At 36.9% G+C, this 22,957-nt stretch overlaps 1 protein-coding gene across 4 annotated transcripts in view; it reads right to left on the bottom strand.

Moving 5' to 3' along the window:
- Positions 1–1,487: 1,487 nt before the first annotated feature.
- The window catches only part of UBN2 (ubinuclein 2), a 73,296-nt gene continuing 51,826 nt past the window's right edge, over positions 1,488–22,957 (bottom strand). For 2 of the 4 annotated variants that reach the window (XM_045565309.1, XM_045565311.1), the window contains 4 exons: positions 16,978–17,209; positions 16,441–16,530; positions 11,861–11,972; positions 1,488–2,117 (listed from right to left, as the gene is read on the bottom strand). In XM_045565309.1, coding sequence (XP_045421265.1) covers positions 11,923–11,972; positions 16,441–16,530; positions 16,978–17,209 — 372 coding nt within the window. In that variant the 3' untranslated portion in view covers positions 1,488–2,117; positions 11,861–11,922. Of the gene's footprint in view, positions 2,118–11,508; positions 11,973–16,440; positions 16,531–16,977; positions 17,210–22,957 lie in introns of those variants that run through there. The other 2 variants (XM_045565308.1, XM_045565310.1) reach the window with 1 other exon arrangement.

Below are 22,957 nucleotides of genomic sequence, written 5' to 3' on the forward strand. Positions count from 1 at the left end.
GTAATTGGAGTTACATGAAAAGTGTTCCATGGTCAAATACTATTGGGGGAAATAATGCATTAAAAAACTTTAACAATAACACCTTTAACATGTTAATATACATTTGCAAGATGGTGAAAACATAGTTAAGTGCAAATTATTTAACAGGGCCTTTTTTTTCTTTTTGGTCAAAAAACATCCTGAGGAGCTATTACTCCCAAGAACACACTTTTGCAAAACTGTCCTTAAATGTTAGCTAGAGGCACTTGCAGCCCACCCTCCTCCCCCAGTGCCTAAGAACCATGCCGTTTTGAAATTCTTACTTCTTTTCATTGTCGTGATTAATACACTGAAAATACACAAAGTAAAAAGAAAAAAATAAGAAAAAGCACCCATACTACCATTCTCCATATTTGGGATGTATGTCCTTTTCTGTATTTTCTATGCATACATACGTATGTACTTATACGTGACAAGTTGTCCAGTTTCTCTGACAAGTTGCTCTCTCTCCATCTTTTTCCCAACCCTCTACCTGGATTTCTAGCACTGACAACAGAGTCATACCCCTAGGCCAAGAAGCCAAGGTCCCTACCCGGATTTCTAAGGTTGAATTTTTTCGTTTTTCTTTTTCTCCCCACTCACCTCCAAAGTTTTTCTCTCAGTAATACTTTTCCTATAAGTAAGGCTTTAAAAGATGATCCCTTTTGTGAATAACTTCCATATCTATATGTCAAGCCCTGACCCAGGTAGCATCAAATGCACACACCCTGTCACCCAAAGGAAGGACCTAGTGAGCCACATTCAGACTCCCACACTCTGCCCTCCCCTACTAATCCAAAGGCGCACCTCACATCAGATTGCCTGCTTCCTGCTTCTTCCTGACTCTTGCCAATTCCCACCTATCCCTGGAGGCCCACCTTAAGTGCCACCCATTTGACCAAGACTGCGTAGATCGCTCCAGTCCCACTTCTCCCCCTACCCAATTCAAATGTCAGGTGGTAAAGGACCACACTTTTTCGACAAATTTTGAATCATTATCTTTTAACATGACTCATTAAAGGCTCATGCGATTGCTAATTGTTTGTGAATATACTGAGAGTGGGGGCTGTGTTTTTTATTTCTGTATCTCACTGTGCCCAGCGCAGTACCATACAGACAACAGCTACTCAACCACTACTGAAAGAATGTGATTATTTTTTTTCGAGAGACAGGGTCTCGCTCTGTCGCCCAGGCTGGAATGTAGTGTTGTGATCATAGCTCACTGCAGCCTTGAACTCCTGGGCTCAAGCAATCCTCCCACCTCAGCCTCCTGAGTAGCTGGGATTACAGGTGTGTGCCACCACTTCCAGCTAATTTTATTTTTTGTAGAGATGGGGTCTTGCTATGTCACCCAGGCTGGTCTCAGCCTCCCAAAATGGTGGGATTACAGGTGTGAGACACCACACCTAGCCAGCCACAAATGTGATATTAAAATCCAAGTTAACACAATAATACAACAGACACGAGAATAATATGTACATTCCTCTTTATTTAATACAACAAACAAGTAACACATACAAAAAGAAAAAAACACTCATGTAAAAGGCCCTGTCACAAAGGATAGACAGGAAACATCTACACTGAATCAAATAAGGCTCTTGCTTCAAAACAGGGGTTTGCTAGCTACACCTGGAATATGAGCAAGGCTGTTGCAAAAAAAAAAATAAAATAAACAAAAATCCCTGCACTGAAGGAGTATATCCATAATTTACTAAATTCACAGATCCATATTTAGGAATGTTTATGCTTTCTCATATACCCAAAATTCATCAGAGTTTTATGAAATGTGTGATATTTTTTGGTTAAAAAAATTTACCTTCCTCCCCCTTTTTAAGGAAAGAGTGACAAGAGCTTTCTAAAAACCAGAGACCAGCAAACCACCCAAAGTTTGAAATGTTTTACTATCAAAGTTCAAAGGGCATGAGGAACTGAGAATACAAAGGCAAGATGGCAGTGGGAAGAAGAATTTAACTTATAAGTCATTTCCTGGTAGCTGCTAGCATTTAATCAACCATATGGAAAATGACAAAATGGAAATACCTCGGCTCAGTGCAGGGTTCAGTAGCAGCAGTTTGTCCATATTCCTGCTCCGATTTGAGCTGGAAATCAAACAAGCACCAGTTCATCTCAAAAGAGCCTTATACAAACATACACACATACATACCCACACCCATTCACATGTCGTCACCACCCCCTTTTATTTAAATTTATTATTATTTTTTTTACTAAAATAATACAAAAAAGGGAGACAGGTATATTTACAAAAGTCCATGGCTGGTACAGTACATAATTTTTAAGACACACTAAATGCTACAATCTTTCAGGTCCTGAGATTATTACAAATATCAACTCAAAGCTTGTGTTCAGGTCCAGTTTTTAAAGGAGGGGAAAAAAACTCCCAAAATATTAAGTCACACACTTAGTTGAAATACAGTATACCCCTTCAAGTTAGCAAAAACACCTCCCTATAAGCAAATGCAATACAGTGATTCGTGCCTTTTACCTAGAGGATCATAAATTGTTTAGGCTTCCTCAAGACTGGTTTCGAAACATGTTGGCATCTATATCAAGTGTGGAGGCGGCTAACATCAGAGGAAGATGTGTAACTGGGGGGAAGTTCCTCTGAAGAGTGAACATTCACTGTATAAATAAGTCCTGTTTTTCCTTCTGCTACCAAACTAAAGTTTTTCCCTTGTCAAAATTCATACCATAAGGGTTGGAAATATGTGCTTACCCAGACTAAAAATCAGAATAATTATTTCCAATCAGTGACAGCAAATAGGTCTGCAGTTTCATAATGATTTTTACAACTGCAAATAAACTTTCTTGCTTGTAATAAAAGACAGAAAACACTCGTCACTTAGTTACCTTGGTAGACTTTTTTGTATTATTTGGGCCACAAAAGTTTCACCAGCCAGAGATTTATTTTCTTCTAAGTTTGACAGTGTTCAGCAAGTGAAATGCAAGAGAAAGCCCCAGATTTATATACTCTTCTTAAGGAATAATTTGGTATTTTTGATACTTTCTAAAATAAAAAATTTTTCAATGACGGCCAATAAAAGGACAATGCAAAGCTTGAATCTTTCTCTGGAGACTGGCCATGGATCAAAGGAAATTATTTGTAGGCTGGAAACCTACATACAGTGGTGGAAGGGCCCCATGATTATTTGAATGTCCCAAAGGTATATGTAATTAATTACACAGGCATACCCAAGATTTAAAAAAAAAAAAAAAAAGCACCCAAAGTTGGCCAACTTTTAAATTATTGAAAACAGTAATACCTTTGTCAACTGAGAATAACTTCGCTTTCTTTTAATGCCTCTTAACCAATATTGGGACAAACCTTGGTAATCTTGCAGGTATGGTAAAGAAAACCCAATTTTCTGACAGAGGGCACAATACCCCTGCAAACAGCAGAGATAAGCAAAAAAGGAAGAAAGTTTATGGCTGCAAGGACAGAAAATGCAAGATAGCTAAGATTTGACAATTTAAGGGTAGGTTATACATAGAAAAACATGTCCACTGCTTGGTCTTAGTTGATGTTGACTCCTGAATGGATTTTGAGGATAGATGGAGCTGTTAACTTTAAAAACAGTATTTCCAAGTTATCTTAAGTAATAGTCATCTTGTTTATATTTCAATTAGCTTTCTATTAGTGCTCTATTATAAAATCTTAAAACACAGATTTAAGATAATGTAATTATATTATCATTAGCAAAATGCGAGCAAATAATGAAGAGGGAGAGTTTTCTGAGAAACAAACATAAAAGTGGTACTAAGGATTCACATGGCCCATTTGCAAGAGTGGCATATTCCAGGGGAAGTATGAAAATAAGGCAGACGATTATGAGAAATAAGAACCCCTAACAAAGGTCTGCATTTCTTTTGAATAACTTTGAAAAGTATCAAGGGGGAAGGCATGAATGTAGCTACTACACATTATATAGTAGCAAAATCTGTTTTTTAATACAAAGGAGAAGAGGAGAAAAAAAATCCAGTCAGCAGTGATAACCACTGATGACCCTAAGTCCTGGACATACAGACCCAAATCATACCAATGGGATTTCTGAAAAGCATTCTTGACCTGTTTGGGTAACAGTTTGGAAAAGTGTCCAAAGCTTAAGTACTAACCCACTTTGAAATGGAACTATGTAGGACAGATTACAATACGAGGAAATTAAAAATAAAGATCACAAATAGCTACTTTCAAGCAAATGGTACTTTGGGAGTCTATGAGAAAAATGTAATTTAATATCAAGCTATTCAAAGGCAGTCTGAATAAAATCCTAAGAGCATCCTTGCCTGAGTCTTCTGCTAGGATGTAACAGTCTCTTGAAATAGGCCTGTAGGCTTTACTGGAGTTTGATGGGGACACAGGCTAGATCGCCAAAGTGAGTGAGAAGAGGATGTAAAAGACAGTTTAACCTTCTTTCCCCATTCTAACAACACACAACTTATATCCTAGTGTAGCAACTGGCTGATGAAATGGTTAACTTAAGAGTTCAGACTAAAAGAAGATGCAGACTAAAGGAAATGAAGAAAGAATTCAACATTAATATTCAAAGCTATTTTTAATTAGAGTTTGACCACCTGTTCAGCTCTATAAACCTGAACATTGTGTCACAGAATCTAAAACTTTCTCAGAATTGAACACTGGGATGACTTTATCATAACAACCCAAAGACATTCCATGATACTAACTACAGTTTTGCACCAGTGAAAGGGTTTGTAGTTAGTTTTTGAATATAGAATTAACATTTTATCTCTATTTTATGCTTCTGTTAATTTTCCCTAGAGGAACAAACACACATTCAATAAAACCTTTATGCCTTATTTCTTTGGGTCTTGATATTTGTTATTTGAGAATGGAAAAAGAGGAAAATGTGGAAAATAAGGAGTATGTTTATCTGCATAGTTGCTATTTAGAGGCTACTAAGGCCTTATCTGGAAAAAGCAACAAAAATCCAAAGAGTGATTAAAAAACCAACACATCATTTTACTGGGGATTAACCAGGCCTTAGCCAATTCTGGGAATTAACCCAGATGCTTTGTCTGCTTGGGCTCGGTTCTTTCTCCTAACTCACTTGAGCTACATGAAATGTGTTCCTCATTCCCCGTGTTCTCACTTTTCTGACCCTGAATGTGTTCTACAATTTAAATCTATATATACACTCCAACAAATGTTGCTCTGCATTTAGCATCCAAAAAATGCAGCATCCATTTTTTCCTGTTGTTTCAAATGATAAAAGAAAAATTCTACATAGTAATACTTAATATGCAGGGATGGAAGGTGGGATAAGATGATCTTCTTATCCACCTGGGAATTGGGGAAAACATGTTTCCTTCTACCCACACCTAGGAAGTGAATCCTGCCTTCCCTCTCCCATTTTCCTCCAACCTGAGCAGCTGGTGGCTCCACCTCTTTCACGGTTCGAAGAAGCATGAATTACAAAGGTAGACTGGCTAACCAGTGTCCAGCTGGCTGTGTGTAGTGTTTGCCCCTTCAGTGCAGAGCTGGATACACCTAGTTATAGGAATAGTACAAAGTCTCTGATTTACAAGAATGAGGAGACTCCCATTCATTCTTAGAAAGTGAAAAGCTTGTCACCAAACAAGTAATGTAAGGAAATTAGATCGAAAAGATGGAAAAGTGAGGCAGTTAAAACTTTCAGGATCACTTATCAACTCTAATAACCAAGCATCCAAACTTTACCTAACTTTAGCTCCACAACCTTGGGAAAAATCACACAAGTAATAACACCATAAAAGGCTAAAAAAATCTACTTATAATTAAGAAACTTAGCGTCACTTCCCCCCTTGTTAATCTGAAACTAACCATTTTATCCCACCGCATATATAATGTTTACATAACAAATATGTATCTAAATTAGAATTCCAGTGATTTTTTTTTTTAGAACTTAAAAACCATAGGGTGCTTTTTATACTCATCACAAGGAAAACATTTTTTAGCCTCTGCAGGAAGATAATAATACTATTTTTACTTATATAGGACATTTTAGAAAAACACAAAATATTTTTGAAATAGTAAAGTCTCTGATATCCCTGGGAGGTAGGTGAATATTATTATACCCAATTGTCTAATGGGTAATCTGAGGCACGAAGGTTAAATGATATCCCCCCTAGACATAGTAATTCAAGAGTAATATTTGCAACTGAACTCTGGCCACCTGACAGTAGGTTTGCTATCAGGTAACATTACCAGGAGCCTTTGCTTTTTCCTTTTTAGCCACCAGTCTCTTCTTTCCAATTAGAATTTATTTAAAAGGGGGCACTTATTAGATATATTTGTACTGGGTATGAGGGATGGTTCAACTTAATCTCCCTTAAGATGTCACATCTATTTGTTTTCAACAAGAACAGATGAATCTTTATCTAAGATTATGAAGATTATGTTATTTTGCTCAAGGGAAAAATCTAAATAACCATAAAATCAGATTAAGCCAAATGTAATTATCTGGCAAATAGAAAGAAAACTGAAGATCTCTCAAGAATGCTACAGATTATATAAGTGTTTTCCTCAGTATCGGAAGTCTTTCTAAGTTTATTAACCTTTTAATAGATATGCAGCTATATGATTTCTTCAAAAATCATTTCCTAGAAGAAAATATGATACATTTTTGATGTTGACAAAGTTGCTACCTTCCTTTAAAACTTACTCAGATACCATACCATAGTTGTGACACCAGCCCTCCCATGTGTTTAGTCTCACCTGCCATAGTGTACCTTACTAATCTGACCCACGATGTACTTATTGTGTTATTCCAATGCTTTCTCCAATATTGCTTATGCCAAGTTTGCAGGGCACAGAGCATGGGTTCCATCCAGGAATAGTCAATGAGTCCATTAAATTTATTTTATTTGTAATAACCGACTTATTATGTATATATATTTTTGTTGTTGTTGTTAACGTCTACAAATAGATATTCAAAAGGGGAAGATGGCACCTTGTGAGAAGATAATTGCCCAATCTGCCCATTTTAATAAACTAAACGCAATGGAATGAACAAGGCAGAAGTTCTGCAAACACTGAAAGGGGGGTGTTCGGAAAGGATGCAATGGTATAGCAGCTACTGGTTTTGTATGTATGGTTGTGTGGATCTTACATATATATCCACATAAAGAAAAGGAAGATGGTGGTGACAGCATGACATGATGTTGGCAAGTTTGAGATTCTTCCTCTTGAATCCCCTGCCTTAGCCTGTACTTTAAGATATCTGAGAACAGTTTCAAAAGAGGGGAAAAAAGAAAGAAAAAAGGCACTTAACAAAGACAAAGGCCTGAATTGAGCATGTTTTAGAGGAGTAATATAAACATTTTACCAGAGCTAAGAAATGATTTACAAAGACTTAAACTTTTCCCCTTAAAACTTTATAAAATAAAATTGCATAATATGTTTGTGATCAGTCATTTATCTACTACTGCACTTTTCTTCTGCTTCATTATTACAAAAACAAAAGCCCACCAAAAGCAAAAAACAAAACAAAAAACAATCATACATGCACAATAGAGAGTGAAAGTGCCTCTTTTGAGAACATTAGGTCAGCAGAAATTACAGTGCTGAAGCACAGGGAAAGTTCTCAAGTTTGGCCTGATTATAGAGTTTTCTCATTCTATTTCCAACTTCAAAAACAAAACAAAACAAAAACTAACAAACAAAAATGCAAACAAATTCAAAACCTAAATGATAAAAACAATATAGGGACCAGTGTGCTTTTATGGTACACTCCTAAAATAAAGTTTCCTAATTCTATACATGGGTCAAATTATAGGACACGATCTCCCAGAAATAAAGAACTGTAAATTAGATTAAAGTCAACCAATACAGGCAAAGTTCATCTTACAAACGTAGCAGCAAATATGATAGATAACTGGAGTTCTAAGAGATGATCCCAAAGGACACAGAGCTCTCATAATCAATGGCAGTTTGATTAACAGCAGAATTTTCATTTCAGAAAATGTCTTTAACCAACTAGAGGTGGAAAGAGGTGTGGGAGAGGGCCACCAGAGGAGAAAGACTAGAGGTGCCTGCCCTTTCCAACCCTGGGTAGTAAACAATTTAGATCTGCTTTGGGAAAAAAATATCCTGGGTTATAAACCATTTCCAATGAGTTGTTTTCAAACAGGTGTCAAACCCACAGTATCCAAACATGTATGTGCCCGGTTCTTCCCCTTACCTTGGTAATCCCATAAACCTTACTCAATATCTATAATATAAAAAAATGTAATTTGGGCTAACAACATCCATCAAAGGGGTGGTGGGCATGAAATAATGTACTAATACTCTGATCGCCTCAAAAAATCAGGACTTTGTGACTACAGACTAACTTCACTTCTTTTCCCAAAACCTTTTTCTTCAGGCTGTTTTAAAAATCATGATTTTTGTTTACCATCTCATCTCAGAAGCATATGAGAAAGAACTATAATTGACTTATAATGGAAATTATTGCTTGCATTTATTCTGGAGGCTCTGAACGAGCTTGACACTTTGCTCCCAGTCTCCAACTGAGGCTCAGCACTGCTGTCCCTTAGGACAACTTTGCTGACCACCATTATTGCTTGTGAATACTGAGGATTAACTTGTATGTACAGTAACAGCTTATATATCAGTGAAGGCCATTTAAAATATAAGACAGTTGAAAACAAACAGCTTAATCTTCCTGAATCAAAAATCCCACTGAGTGGGACATAATTATGTGTGCTGATTATTTTTGCATCTGGATGTTACTAATGCTCTTTAGAAATACACATTGTTCTATAGACATCCTTTCCAATTACTCACCATTTTAAAAAATAACGTAATTTGATTTTTAAGTGCAAAAATACAGTATGAGTCACAAGTCTCTGTGTTAAAAAATAACCAATTTATGTTTGTGTTTTTAGTAATAAAAACTGTAAAGATAGGTGACCATAAAGTAAGGACACCATTTTCAATGTTATGATCTAGAAAAGAAATGTAGGTATTTACATGTAGAAACTCTCTGATCATACTTTATCTATGAAGGAAATACAAGTATGTTTGACTCATTTGTACAACATAAAAGGAAGGGGAGGTCTTGATTGAAATGGATGTGAGCAGTCAGTGAAAATGGGGGCTGGGGGGTTAAGATGGGGACCTAACAGGAGTCCTCAAGGACTCAAGACTGAAGAGAATAGAATATAATTGCAATATTATATTCTTAGAGCCAAGGGCATTCAGATATTTTTACTGGTTAGCATAAAATGACACAGGAGGAAATAACTGATTATTCTGTTCTTTTCTAATGATGACAAAGACTCATCAGGGATTTTCATATGGCATGATTCAGACTTGACGGATTTAAGAAATTATTTTTTGACTCAAATTAGTAATTTACATGTGTGTATTACACACACATATATACACAAACACACAAATACACATATAATTATCAGCAGGAAGAGAGATTAATACGCACTTTCACTTCTCTCCTGGTATGAAAAATAAAACAAACGCCACCTTCCCAAAGGAAAACTCCCATCACTTACCCAGATAGTATTGGCAAAGACTTTTTTTTTTTCAAATTTGATAAACACAAGAGGTCCACTACATTGGAATAAATCAAGAATTGGGTAAGCTTCCCTAATGAAAACCAAGCAAACTTTTAACCAACATACTGAATTCAAGTCAAACCTCTCTGCAACATCCCAGCATCCTTGCAAAATATCTATAGGGCTTCATACAACATCCATGTTTGTTTTGTTGTTAAATAAATTCTTAGAGTCAAGAAATTAAATCAATGATTCCTTTGAAATAATTCTTTCCCCTTATTGTAACAAGTTCTTGGAACTAAAGTTTTTAGTTATTCATTAACTTTTTTGCTATGAAGCAAGCCAATGTGACTTTGAAGTGAAAATATAGGCATACAGATCTGAACAGATCTGTGGTTATTTATTCACAGTTCTGTAGGCTATTGGGGACTTTTGTTTACAAAAAGAAAAAAAGGGCCGGGCGCGGTGGCTCACGCCTATAATCCTAGCACTTTGGGAGGCCAAGGTGGGTGATGGCTCGAGGTCAGGAGTTCAAAAGAGACCAGCCTGAGCAAGAGAGAGACCCTGTCTCTACTAAAAATAGAAAAGAAATTTTCTGGACAACTAAAAATATATACAGAAAAAATTAGCTGGGCATGGTGGCGCATGCCTGTAGTCCCAGCTACTCAGGAGGCTGAGGCAGGAGGATCACTTAAGCCCAGGAGTTTGAAGTTGCTGTGAGGTAGGCTGATGCCATAGCACTCACTCTAGCCTGGGCAACAAAGCGAGACTTAGTCTCAAAAAAAAAAAAGGAAAAAAGGGCCCGGTTAATACTCTTATTTGAATAAACTTAATAGTATAATGTGTAATAAAAACATATGCAAGAAATCTTGCTACTATCAGTCTAATGTTAAGTTAGTTTGCCATTCATTATAAATGGACCAAGCTTACACCATTCTTGGATATAGTTAGAAAACATTCAGAAGCTTAAAAAAAAAAAGAGCCACCAGAATGATCACGAGGCAAGAAAAAAAATCTAATAAAATGTATCCAAAGAGAACCATAAATTTTTCCCTCATCCTTCGTTGAATATGCTATCTGCAAAAGGAAGCTATAATAACTAAAGAGGCTTCTCATCTGTAGGTTTACTCACATATCAATACTCTGAGTAAATATAATACCAATAAAGCTTTAGGATCCCAAATGCTCCAAACAATTCCACTACACTGGATATAGGGAGTAGAAATACATTGTGATTGTTACCCTAATGTAATTTCTCCCTTTAAAATACCATCTTAAAAATTCAAAAGCCATATTCATGCCATCTGAATGTCTAATAAAGAAACAAAGCATATACTTCTATCTGTTTATATCGATAGCTCATAATCACCTGAAGTACCACTAGTTAAAAGAACAGAAGAAGCTGTGAAGTGAAGTGCATTTGGGGGGAAACTTATAGTTCATGTTGCTGCAAGGGCTAAGAGCAACAAAGCAGCAGCCCTATATCAAAGATCCCCATTTCTTAAGAAAAAAATGTGAACACCATCACATTTTAACATCAAGAATGGAAATAAGAATAACCAGTCAATACCAGATGCACAAATCACCTGAAGAAAAGAGTTAAGTACCTGCTTCTGAATGGAAGATGAAATTGACCCTTTTACAAAAAGGTGACATCTAGGTTTCGTCTGTTAAGAGCAACAGGCTCAACTTCCTGACTTTGAAAAATCTAGATGATTTAATAATACACATCACTGTGCTAAAATAACTTTCCTGACGCATCTTTAGTCCACTGATTTACGTGCGGAGTTGCTACACACTGGAGAAGATTCAAGTTTGCTCAGGATTTTTGAGGGTATGATATTTCTTTAGCTACTATCTATATTAGACAGAGCCATTAAATTTTTTTGTGGCAAATTCGCTAAATAATCTACTCACATAGACATGATCATTACTCCTGACAAACTGGCCTAATTCCAGATATAGTGCCTTTTATTATGTATTTATGTCTACAAGTGTTCAGATCCAACCCCCAGGATGGATGGAGTTTACCCAAATCCTCTGGACTTCCTTCTTTCTCCCCCCCCCCGGAAAAATCAAATTTGTACATCTGTGGGTTTGACAACTGAGTCTCTCTCAAGTCAGTTAATATGGTAACTTTGTTTTTCTTTAGAAGAGACCAAAAGGTCACTAACTTTGCACAAAAGCATTTTTTCCTCCTGCACCTGGCTTTGCTCAAGTAACGTTTTCTTTGCTTTTTCCTCCTCACCACAGTGCTTGGGACGAGAGAATGTAAACATCGACAGAAACAGCAGCCCTATGACCACATAAGTACTTTCCCATCAGGTAGATTCCATCAGCCAACCAAACGTTTCATCTCCTTTGCTTGCTGGGAAGTCACTGAGATTTCCGTGGTAATTTAGTGTCCCCTTTACTTTGGCCTCCATCTGAGAAAAACAGATGTTAAATGGGTATGAGTCTGCATGTTACAAAAAATAGGTAAGAAAAACAAAGCAAAAAGAACCAATGATCCTCTTATTTCAAATGACTGTGGTTCACAGTTGGTTCTCAGTGTCCTAAATACTATTTCAACAAGTAATTATCATTTACCTCCTAGCCAATTATGTCAAATGCTGAGAGAGGATCATAAAAGAACCAGAAGACACAATTCCCACCTTTTCAAGGGACCCCCACATCTTTCAATTTCTTTAGAAGACAAAGTCAATTTCATTTTCTTGTAATTGAAATTAAATTTCTTGCCAGGATACAGCATTTGATAATTAATTCCCAATTATTTATGTAAATGAATGTAGCACACTGGTAGTGGAAAAAATCCAGCTGAGTCTCTGTTTTGGTCCTTACCTAGCAGTTAAGTGACAGGAAAGTCTGCTACTGGGACCAATGGTTTCTGTTTTTCAGAGACAGGGTCTTGCTACAGTGCCTAGGCTGCAGTGCAGTGGCCACTGACAGACATGATCATAGCATACAACAGCCTGGAACCCCTGGCCTCAAGAGATCCTCTCGTCTCAGCCTCCTGAGTAGCTGAGACTATAGGCACATGCCACTGTGCCGGGCTCACAATGGTTTCTATTTTTACATACTGCTGTTTAAACGTTCGTGGGGAAAAATGTTGATTACTCCATTTAAATCTCAGCTAAATTACCTACAAAAACTGGAGAGACAAGAGAAAAAGAGTGTATCTGGGCAAGAGTAGGGCCCAGTGACCTGGAGAGCCAACAGAATATAGAGAAAGTCTCTAACAGGTCATTGCCTTAGCAAGAAAAATGAAGCCCCAAAGATAACCCAAGCCTGATAGAAAAAGATAGGGAAGGAAACCTTTACTTTGAGGGAAAAGGCATGAATGGTAGAAATACACAGGTGAAAAAGAATAAACTATTGCATTACAGTAACAGAATCTTAAGGCTGGAAGAGACCACAAAAGTCACATTGCCAGGTCCACTCATGTGATATCTAAATCAGTCTGGTAAAACATAAAACAAAAAAATGGCCGGGCGCGGTGGCTCACGCCTGTAATCCTAACCCTCTGGGAGGCTGAGGCGGGTGGATCGCTGGAGGTCAGGAGTTCGAGACCAGCCTGAGCAAGACCCCGTCTCTACTAAAAGTAGAAATAAAAATTATCTGGACAACTAAAAATATATATAGAAAAAATTAGCCGGGCATGGTGGCGTATGCCTGTAGTCCTAGCTACTCGGGAGGCTGAGGCAGTAGGATCGCTTCAACCCAGGAGTTTGAGGTTGCTGTGAGCTAGGCTGATGCCACGGCACTCACTCTAGCCCAGGCAACAAAGTGAGACTCTGTCTCAAAAAAAAAAAAAAAAAAAAAAAAAAACTACCTCTATTGAAGAATAGATGTATCAATGAAACAAGATGATTATTTCAAAAGCTGCATAAACAGAATTCTATTAAAATAACTTCAGTGACAACATCTAAGGCTTTTCCATTTATAATATTACATACCTGCATTTCTAGAGAGAAATGATTTGGTCTGAGGTATAAATTCATAAGATGGCAAGGCACTTTTTTTTTTTTTTTTTTTGAGACAGAGTCTTGCTGTGTTGCCCGGGCTATAGGGAGTGCCGTGGCATCAGCCTAGCTCACAGCAACCTCAAACTCCTGGGCTTAAGCGATCCTACTGCCTCAGCCTCCCCAGTAGCTGGGACTACAGGCATGCGCCACCATGCCTGGCTAATTTTTTCTATATAGATTTTTTAGTTGGCCAGCTAATTTCTTTCTATTTTTAGTAGAGACGGGGTCTTGCTCTTGCTCAGGCTGGTCTCGAACTCCTGACCTCAAGCAATCCACCCGCCTCGGCCTCCCAGAATGCTAGCATTACAGGTGTGAGCCACTGTGCCCGGCCGGCAAGGCACTTTTTGAATGGGATTTTGCTCAAGGAAGCTTTGGTTAATTAGCAAAATGAAATAATCACATTAACAGGACTGTGAGATTCTTTAGACCATGATTTGGCAAATTACAGCCCAAGGGCCAAATCTGGTCTACCACCTGTTTTTGTAAATAAAGTTTTATTGGAACTCAGCCACACTCACTATTTACATATCGTCTAGGGCTATTTTTGTGGTACAAAGGCAGAGTTGAGTAGTGGTGACAGAGACCATATGGTCTGCAGAGTCTAATATATTTACTGTTTGGCCCTTTACAGAAAAATTTTGCTGACTTTTGTTTTAAACTAAATAAAATTAAGAGAATTAACATTAATTGAGCTTTTACTATGTACCTGGTACCATGTTAGAAGCTTTAAATCAATTATTTTTTATTAAATTCAAGTATTTTCATTAAATTCTCCTAAGAAGCTATTAAAAACATTGTCCCCAATTTACAAGCTAGAGAAGCGATAGTCAAAAAAGTTAAGAAGCTTGTTAAAATTGGCAGTTCTGGAATTAAAAATTCCAAGCCTGATTCTCAAGTTCATTGGCTTATACTTTAACGTTTTCAAAATAAAAAGTCTTAAATTTTTAAGCTTCAATTATTTAGAAAATATTGACAGTCATATTTCCTTTTTTCGTCTGGAACAGTGGTGCTACCCAGACAGCTTAAGATACTTCATATAAGAATCAACTACTGGGGTCTTTTTGAGTCATGAGATCCCGCATGTCTAATTCCTTGCAGGTGGTCACATTCATGTCCATTTACCCCATGAGTACACGATCCTCAGCTGGATAAATTATACCAAGGAGTTGTCCACACCCATGGAAGAACTGATTTAGTCACAGAGCAATTCTCCTTTAGCATTTAAACCTAGTCAAGGAGTTGAAAATCAGGATTGCTAACGTTTGTGTCTACTTTGTGTTACCTATTTCATGCCAGTGTGGTTCACTCAGGTCTTTTAGAGGATTAATAACCATCTGTTGCCTAAATATCGCTACACAAGCTCCCGTCTCTGCATTGTGGTCAACGGTAAACTGGTTCAAAGATCATTTTTAATGCAGTGGCCAAAAAGAACAGTGAGGCCCTAGTCAACTTTCAAAGTCAAGAGGGCAGCTAAGCAGTTATTTCTGCTCAACAGATCCTGAAAATGGGCTTCAGAATGGTCTTAGCAGTCTATGGAGGTCAACTGCTGGTGAGAGCAAGAAGCTGGAGGCCAATATGTTATGTATAGTACTCACTGTCTAATGTCAGATTTCATTTTCTCTTTTCTTTTTTGAGACAGAGTCTTGCTCTGTCGCCCCACGCTAGAGTGCCATGGCATCAGCCTAGCTCACAGCAACGTCCAACTCCTGGGCTCAAGCAATCCTTCTGCCTCAGCCTCCTGAGTAGCTGGGACTACAGGTATGTGTCACCATGCCCGGCTAATTTTTTTTCTATTTTTAGTAGAGACAGGGTCTCACTCTTGCTCAGACTGGTCTCTAATTCCTGACCTCAAGCAATCCTCCTGCCTCAGCCTCCCAGAGTGCTAGGATTACAGGCGTGAGCTACCATGCCTGGCCCTAATGTCAGATTTCAGAGTGATCTGGATGGGCTGCAAATACATAAGGCATACAGTTTGGGTCATATCTAATCACTGCTAAGATGCAGAAGTTTAATGGTTAAGAATACAGTCCATGCAGCACTCTGGGAGGCCGAGGCGGGTGGATTGCTCGAGGTCAGGAGTTCGAGACCAGCCTGAGCAAGAGTGAGACCCCGTCTCTACCAAAAATAGAAAGAAATGATTTGGACAGCTAAAAATCTATATAGAAAAAATTAGCCGGGCATGGTGGTGCATGCCTGTAGTCCCAGCTACTCGGGAGGCTGAGGCAGTAGGATCGCTTAAGCCCAGGAGTTTGAGGTTGCTGTGAGCTAGGCTGATGCCACGGCACTCACTCTAGCCCGGGCGACAAAGTGAGACTCTGTCTCAAAAAAAAAAAAAAAAAAAAAAAAGAATACAGTCCATGAAGTCAGACTTCCTGGGTTTATAGCTCAGATCAAACACTTAACTTGTATATTATCTTGGGGGAGTTGCTTACCTCTCTGATTCAGTTTCCTGTCTGTAAAATAGGGATCATCATCCACCATTCAGGGGCTTGTTGTAAGGATTAAGTTAAGCTAATCCATACAAGCAGTCACAAGACTATCTAGCATTTAGTAAACTTTCAATAAATGTAAATTATTATCACTACTATACATGACTTTTGTTAACTATCTTATGAATCCTCTTCTTATTTGCCATTTCTGTATAATAAACACCTTCAACAAAAAGGCTCTTTTCATATGTAACAAAAGATCTCATTTACCTATTTCCTTTCTCTTAAAAGGAATTTGTTGCCAATGAGGATTCAGTCATATGAAAATTTGCTTTTTCCAACCTTTGTCATTCCAATCACACTGATTTCAGGAAAGTATAATCCATATCTATAAAACTGCACTAATGATAAAGAGATGAAGAAATAGGTGGTTTTCTTACCATTAAATGTTTGTTGTAAGCGTGTAGGCAGAGGTGAGTGGGAAAGTGTTGCTGCATGCTGAGCTCCTGGCTGTAAACCCTTTAGTAAATCTGAGAAGAAAACAGATTTGTTAGTTATCTTACTTAAACTAAGATTTGAGCTCTCTTAGATCAAAATTGAAAATAATTTGATATATCTAATGCAGGCACAGCCCCTGACTTCAAAGGTTTTCTAAAACTAGAGCCATATATTTTTTAAAATTTACATATTTAACTTATATGTGTATACAAAAAACAAACTTGACTTCCTCTTATAAATTTCATTAAGATTGAAATGTGGCATTGATGGCTCATGTTAAAACTGCAAATAAAACCCCACAGTGCAATAATTTGACTTATTATATACAGATGAAATAAACTGCATTTCTTTAAAAAAACAAAACAAAACCCTATAATCTTCATTAACTCCAAATAGACTACTTTTAATTAGAATACATTTGAGACATTTCCTGTTCTATCAAACTAGATAGCCAACTAAATAAAAAAAGCCCCACTTACTCTGAGTTAGGCTATGGTGGAAAGCGGCTGAGGTAGATCCCGAGGTGGTTGTCACTCCAGCGGTGTCCGTTCCAAAGCCAAGTAGCTCCAAGGGAAACTGGAAGGGCATGGTCACTGGAACAAGGCCACCCAGCATCCCAAAAGGAGTCACATTTTGATTTGTTACAGACAAAGGTGATGTCATGAGAGTCAGAGGTGAGGCATTAGCCAATAATGATGCTCCTGCTGTGGACTGTGCAGAAACCAGGGGTCAAAATATATAAGAAATAAAGTGTTTAACCTAAATTGATTTATTTTATATAATATCTTCACGGATGCAAGACTGTGTCTTACATCTGCTCTAATAGAAACTTTGTGAGACAGGCTTTTCATTACCACTGTAGACTCCTTAACTGTCATTTTAATGCCGCCTATATTAACAAGCATTCACTCTTTTAATCTACTAATTCCTAACCTTAAATTCCCACCTCTCCAATTTTGTTCCTAGCCCACAGACCTGAACCAGGAGTAAATAATTACATGCAATTCCAACTGGGGCTCTGAAAATGCTCACTTTACTATTTGTCTTATAATCTTTTCCTGGCACAGTCCTGGCAGCTGCCATTTTAGAGTGCTGCTCTTTTAGAGCCTCCTACCTCTGTATCTTTTACTTTCATCATGTCACTTTAAAGAGGTGAGGCTATGCCAGATGTTCTTTCTCCTTAGCCTTACCTGCCCTTCTCCAAAGCTAACCACATGATCGACGTACACCGTGAATCCCACCTTGCAGAACTTTCTTGTACAAACATCTATTAATAGTAATGCATCTTCTCCATGTTTCCTCTGCCTTCTCAGATACAGTCTTCATTTCTTTTTACAATCATTGTTATTCCAGTTCTTCCCCAACTCCTAGCAACAAACTGATTTATTTGTCTTTCCTTTATTATCAAACATACTGAATTATAGCTTCCATTTTCCACATTTCTAGTCTCTCCTAACTCCTAAAAGCTGGTTTCCACTTACTACTTTTCTAAAATTAGACTCCCTAAGGTAAAAGGTAAATGAGAGGGTATTTTCACATTCCCCCACATGGCTTTTGATGCCATGTTTAGGAATAAAAACACTTAAATCAGAAATATGCTAACACTGGTCAGTTTTCATTGTGAAATTACTTAAATATACTCCTTAAACCACTTTCATTCTTTGAATAATTTTCTATAATTAAATTTTTCCCATTTTGATTTTTTTCTTTTCTATGTGCACTTATCAATAAAGATTTGATACAATCAAATTTTCTCAGTATCAGATATTATATATTATAGTTTCTGCCACTTTAAGTTTTCTTTTGTAGCCTTACTTTACCAAATCCAAATTTCCTCGGTCAAAAATTTTACAGTTCTAAATTTGATCAGGAAAACTGAATTCTCTGAATATTTTTAAAGTCAATAATAAATGTCAGCTATTGTCAATTTTGTGTTACTTCTACCAATAAGCATTATTAATAAAAAGCTGATTGTTTATTTCTTAATGTGTGAGAAAAATGTAGGCAATTTTCCCATACATATATGCCACATTACCTATATTTGTACCCTTAAGGTCCATGTGACTACTTAATAAAAAACGAAGAACACCCTCCAGAAGCCTTCTATTCTGGTTCTTCCACAAGAAGAAGGGGAAGGTTGCCTCCCCTTCCCTTTTCTCCTTTATTTGTTATCACTGAAGTTTACATACATAGTTCTGGCCTCTCATCTCAATTTCCATCCTGTCTATCCAAGAGTTCAGTGAATAATTCCACTTGGATATCTAACACCCACCAACCTGATATATCCAAAATTGAAATCATCTTCTCTAATCCCTTCCCCCACTTTCTGCTAACTGCTATCCTCAACAGTATCAGTCTTTCCAGCCACTCAGGCTTGAAACCTTAGTTTTCAGACATCATCAAATGAAAGCCAAGATGAGCTCATAGTCAACAAACCCATTCTTTTTTACCAAAACTTCCTCTTACACTTAAGTACAAATCTTCACCAATTCATGCTTGGACTTTACAGCTTTTCTTATTTGCCAGTTTTTTCTTCTACTGTGCCAACCATGATATACAAAACTGGATGCATTTAGGAAAAAAACTACCAAATTAGAAATAACATCTTAAAGCAACTAGGATAGAAAGGATCCTGTATCAATTTAAAAATTATCAAGAGTTGTTTCTCCTTTTTCATTATAATTCTATTGTAGCCTTAGGATGATAAGGAGTCTCCACGGCTGTGTGCTCCAACTGGAGTCCTCTAGCGAGGAAATACTGTTAATAAGGAGACCCTTTTAAAGCTTTTCTGGAGGAATCTAACTGAAGCACTAAAATATATGGAAAATGTAAATTAGGGCAATTTACACAATTAAATAACTTGAGTATTAGCAATAAAAAAATACCATCACATAACTATTTAGTATTTTATATTATACTTTCAAAGAACTTTCATGTCCACTTTGTTTATAAATCTAAATTGAAACATCAGATAATCTAAATGTGACATGGGCATTTATAAATTTCTCTATCCTAAAAGATGGAGACCTTTCAGAAGTGGGGTATTCCACTTATTGGTATCACTTGGGAGCATACAGGAGAAGCTGTCAGCATGAAGTAGGTAAATAATTCAAGATAATGCCCCATTATCAAAAATACTTTGCATGATCTCTACATTTCATTACCAGGGGAAAATATGAAGAGAAACTTTGGTCTTCCCATCGTGGGCATTAAATCTTTTTTAAAAACACATGTTCTATTTTGGTGAGTGCATTTGCCCCCATTCTCCACACCACCCAGAGTAATCTTTTGAAATGTAAATCAGACGATACCACTCCCCCATTTAAGAACCGTAAATCAGACCATACCACTCCCCCATTTAAGAACCTCCAACAGCTTCCCACTGTATACAGAATAAAATCCAAAGTCCTCACTGTGGCCCACAAGGTCCTCCCCAGCATGGTTCTTGTCTCTCTCCACAGTCCAGCCAGCAGGCTTTCACTTCAGGCTCTTTTCCCATCTCAGAGTCATCCTACTACCGTTCTCTGTGGCCTGGACTGGTTTTTCCTCTTCTTTCCATATGGCTGACTTCTGCTCATTCAATTCTCAGCTCAAACGCTACCTCCTCAAAGGCAGCCTTCCCCAACTCCTTTATCTACATCAGCAGCAATCACTCTTTATCATATCATCCTGTTTTATTTTTTTCATAACACTTTCCTACATGTGTTTTTCTTATCTTCTTACCTAGAATATACGCTCCAGGAGAGCAGGGATATTGAATATGCTGTTCATCCCTGTTTCCCCAGCACCTAGAAGAGTGCCTGGCACACAGTAAACACTCAAAATACATTTGCTTAATGAACAATTGATTTTTTTAAAGTGGCAAAGACAAGATTCATAGAAAATCAGTAAGATGAAGAGTTAAGAAAGAAGAGGAAACCCCTGGGTGGAAAGTTATTAAATAGAAAGCAGGTAGAGCTAATAACTTGAACGCAGAAAGATTTTACCTTTTGTCATTTGTTAAAGAACCTGTCATTTTTACTCTGCAAATGAGTAGATAGCTGCAGATGCCTTTCAGACAGGAGGTGAATGCTTTGCAAGCATAGATAGGAAATCTGCTTTCAGTGTCGGAGCGCTAAAGACAGGATCTAGAGGCCACAAGGTAGCTAATAAAGCTTGAATGAGATGCTATATTAAAAATAAAAAGAACCTTAGGGTTCACCAAAGGGTAGAAACCACCTTATTCAATTACTGACCTTTTCTTCTGTCAAACCAATAAGACAGGGGAAAAAACCCAACAAAAACAGATCAGATATGAAGGCAGGAATCCTCAAGTCTCCAAATCATAAAGCCATTTAGGAGAGGAAGAAAACAAGGAGGGAGTAGTTACTTTTCAGAAATACAGATTTTTGCCATGTAGTTTCCATGCTGACAAGCCAGTTATTTGCTGGCCGGTATATGGGTTCTTTAGGGATAAATGATCAAATACAGGAAGGTCTTTGGGAACAAAATAGTACTGACAGATTCTGGAGATGACAAAGGATGAAGAAAGATTTAATCTTAAGTTCAAGAAAACAAGTAAAAATAAAAAGCAATTTTTAACTCTAGGAAAAAAACCCCAAATTTATAATAAAATTGATAAAATTAAGAGTTTTGCATGTATTATTCTTATTTTAAAATACAGAGAAGAAAAAACTAAGAGAGTTACAAGTAGTTAACACTAGGAAGGAGGATATGAGGTAGGGAACTGCCATTTCTGTTATAATCCTTTTACTTATTTATCAAATTAAATATTAATTTTAAAAAGAATCAACGTTTCAATAAAGGTAATACAATGTGGATAATACTCTCAGACCTTACATATAACTTAAATTTTAACATATAATCCCTAAAATCAATTTGTTTGTTTTGTGTTATTTGCTCATTTCTGATGAAAGTAAAATTATATAGAGAAAACAGCAGTTAATCTTAGATTTCAATTAATGAAGCATCAGTTAATTGAATTTGTTCTACATTAGACTTCTGGAATCAAGTCATTCCTAAGCCTACATTAGTGGCAGAATGATGATTTGGATGTTTTTGTTTTTTTTTTTTTTTTTTTTTGAGACAATGTCTTGCTCTGTTGCCCTGGGTAGAGTGCAGTGGTGTCATCATAACTCACTGCAACCTCAAACACCTGGGCTCAAGCGATCCTCCTGCCTCAGTCTCCCAGAGTGCTAGGATTATAGGCATGAGTCACCTCGCCTGGCCAATTTGGGTGTTAAAGGCATAATCAACATCAGCCCTTAGACTGTTCTGAACAGCAGGAAACCTCTACAAATAGCAAGTGGAAAATCCTTTCATTAGATGTTCCTGCTCTACATAAACAGGAGCCAGTACAAAGAACACTTCTTTAGACAAGAGAATTCCATAAATCAGTAAGTCATGTTTTCAAAGAATATTTAAGAACCCCAAAATTATCATAAAATGGTATATTTTTTAAAAAGCTGGTTATGAAACAGAGTATTATATAAAACATACTTTCTTGAAGAGTCTAAGACAGTACCTACAAAGTACAAATAGTGTTGGGATGATAGGTGATTTTTATCTTCATTTTTCTAAATTTGCCTACAGTGAACATGTATTACTTTCAGGGGAGAAAAAAAGTTAAAGAAGCCAAATCATTAACATGAAAGACAAATCTGAGAAACTGTCAGAATACAAAGAAGTAGCAGAGAGATGAATAACAGTAGGAGATGATGATATGGAAGACATAGAGATGAAATATATGAATAATACAGAGTTCTCAAAAAACCTAGGATAAATGAATGAGAAACAATAATCAGATATATAACAGAATAAAATATTCTTGAGCTAAAAAAAAGCCAGGTCTGAGACTGAAAGGTGTTACTATGTTCTAGGTACACAATTAATGAAACCTAGAAAACCCCCTAGCCATAGTCTGGGGACACTTCAATTTCAAGGAAAAAAGAAAATCCTACTAGCATTTAGGCAAAGAAAATGCATTCCTTATAAGGGAACAAAAAACCAGAATGGCCTCAGACTTCTCTATAATCCTAAATACTAAGCAAGGATTAGTGGAGCAGTATTTACAAAATTTTGAGTAGAAAAGTTAGTGAGCAAAGAAGACTATACCTACTCAAGTGTGACAGCACAGAAAGAAATTATCAGGTATATATGAGCTAAGGTAAAATAACACTTGTGTTACCCTTCTTGAAAGGATTCCTTAAGTGAGGCACTCGGCTAATTGAGAGATAAGTTTAAATTAAAAATTCATGAATGGGGAAACTGTGGTATAAAAGGACCACTAACACTAACTTGACACAGAGAATTATACATAACTATAAAATTCATGCAAAATAAAAATTTTATTTGAGAAAATGGTTTAAGAAAAATCATGAATGTATAAATTTGGTTAAATAAAAAAATAAGAAAGTTGGCAGGAAAAAAAGGGAAAAGACAAGTGAATGTATGTTAAAT

This window comes from Lemur catta, chromosome 11 (genome assembly GCF_020740605.2).
Source record: "Lemur catta isolate mLemCat1 chromosome 11, mLemCat1.pri, whole genome shotgun sequence".
NCBI classification, from domain to species: Eukaryota; Metazoa; Chordata; class Mammalia; order Primates; family Lemuridae; genus Lemur; species Lemur catta.